The 2074-nt window shown below is 70.0% G+C and overlaps 1 protein-coding gene across 1 annotated transcript in view; it reads right to left on the bottom strand.

The window, feature by feature from the left end:
* The window catches only part of LOC112551549 (translation initiation factor IF-2-like), an 8872-nt gene that overhangs the window by 5716 nt on the left and 1082 nt on the right, over positions 1–2074 (bottom strand). Inside the window, exon 3 of the mRNA XM_025213060.1 lies at positions 824–1587. Coding sequence (XP_025068845.1) covers positions 824–1587 — 764 coding nt within the window. The remainder of the gene's footprint in view (positions 1–823; positions 1588–2074) is intronic.

Genomic DNA, 2074 nt, shown 5'->3' with positions numbered 1-2074 from the left:
GGTCCCGCCTGCAGCCCCGCGGGGCGGGTGTCCCCCCGGCAGCCGCGTCCCGACAGAGCCAGACGTGCCGAGCGGGAGCTGGCGGGCGCCCGGGCGCCGAAATGCCCCTGGAGCACAAAGAAAATTCCTGGGAGCGCAAACATGACGCTGCGGGGCGCGGCCGGGGAGGGGGGGACGGCTCCGGCTCCGGGCCCAGCCACGTGGCCGGGGCCACTGCCTTTGGGGCAAGGGAGCAGCCCGGATAGGCGGCACCCCCAGGGAAGGGGGCAGAGGGGCCCGCCCAGGGTCACCCCCCCAGGTCGAGGGGCTACAAGTTCCCAGCTGGTCCCAGGGAAGGGGAAGGCAGGAGCAGCCCCCGGTTATTGCCACACCTGCACAGGGCAGAGGTCACAAGCGAGCCATGGTGGGGGTCACGGCCTGTGTACCCTGTTACCCCCGTCGCTCTGACCCTGAACCAAGCCCCTGGGACCAGCAGGACCAAGGTCAGGATCCGGCCACCACCAACGCAGGATGCACCTCGGACGCTCTCAGCCGTCCCGCGATCCCCTCCCCGCGGCTCAGCCCAGAATTCGGACCCGAACGCGAGCGAGCACAAGCCCAGCGACACGCTTCCCCACTCTCTGGACCGCCCGAATCAACCACATCGACGATCACCTGCCGCTGCGGACACGGGGACAGACTGGCCGTCTCCCACCTGGGGCCGCGAACCTGCAGAGCGGCGGGCGAGGGGCAGCGTCACCTGCGCGCGGCCCTGTTTACCCAGCGCTGGCTGCTCGCTTTGGGGCCGGCGCGCGGTAGCCTGGGGAACAATTAATCCGGTTACCGGGAGACCTGCGGCGATCCGGCAGCTTCGCTCCAGCTCCAGGGACTTCCCTCCAGCTTCTTGGCACCCGTGGGGACGGGTCCGACCTGGAGCTGCAAAGCCCCGCGGGCACTTCCTCCCTTCGTCCCGGGCTGGAAAATGAGACGCTTTTGTCCCCTAAATCGTCGCTGGTGGGGGACGGACGGACGACTCGGCCGCTGGAGGGGAGCAGCGCTCTGCCAGGCTGGGCGTGACAAAGCCCCCTGGGCTGCGGGCACGGCAGACCCCGGAAAGCCCCGTCCACAGGCGACGGTTGGGGTTGCCCGTGGCAAGATCCCCGGGGGCAGGCTGAGCTGGAGCTCAGGTTTCCGCGGCAGGGGGGAGCGCCGCGCCCAGGCGGGTCCCAGCGCGTGTGCACGTAGCGCGACCTGGGCCGACTCCACCCCGGAGGAGGAGCGGCGCCGGCGGGCGCAGGGGCCGTGCTGCCCAAGAGCACCAGGCCCTGGCTTCACCCCGCCCCGAATGCCCGGGCCCGGTTCCCGGACGCTGCCAACGAGCTGCTCGTTCAGCTTGGCTCCGGAAAGCCGCTCCCGGGGCTTGGGGCGCTTGCACGTCCCCCCACGCACTTCTCTCCGAAGAGCAGGGGACGTCAGGAGCCGACCGCGGGGCAGCGACACGGCCTCCGCCGCTGTCCCCGAGAGCGGGACGGAGCCTGTCCTGTGCACGGGAGGGACCGGGGCACCGAGAGGATCCGGGAGGAAGGCGGGAGCAGGGATATCCGAGCACTGGGAAAACACAAGTTAATCATTAACCGCCGACCTTTCGGGACGTCGGCGCTTGGGTTTCTGCCGCTTCCGCGAGACCAGGAGCACGGGGAGACGGGTCCACAGGCCGAGGCTGGGGAGATCCGCGAATGAGCCACGGCCCCTTTTAAACGAGAAGCAGGGGAAGAGACGACGCGTAGACCCCTGCTCTAGGAGGGGAACCTGGATGCCCCAGCCTCGCACCGCAAATTATCCGGGCGCCGAGGGGAATCAGAACAAAGCCGTGGATCAAAGCGAGCCGGCCTGGCGAGGACGGCTCCGAGCAAACCAGCGCTGTCAGGTCAGCGTGGTAGAAAGCAAACACGGCCCGTCAGGAGCCTCAGTCATGTGGAAAACCGCATCTCGCCACGGCCGGCTGGCCCCGTCCGCCCAGGGATGGGGCCGCGGAGGAGCTTTGCTCTCCCCGCGGCCACCAGGAGCCCGGCGGGCCCCGGCCCCGTCACGCGGC

Source organism: Alligator sinensis, unplaced genomic scaffold, assembly GCF_000455745.1.
Source record: "Alligator sinensis unplaced genomic scaffold, ASM45574v1 scaffold1667_1, whole genome shotgun sequence".
In the NCBI taxonomy this organism is placed as follows: domain Eukaryota; kingdom Metazoa; phylum Chordata; order Crocodylia; family Alligatoridae; genus Alligator; species Alligator sinensis.
Note: the sequence above shows the minus strand (reverse complement) of the source record. Positions and strands in the feature narration are given on the sequence as shown.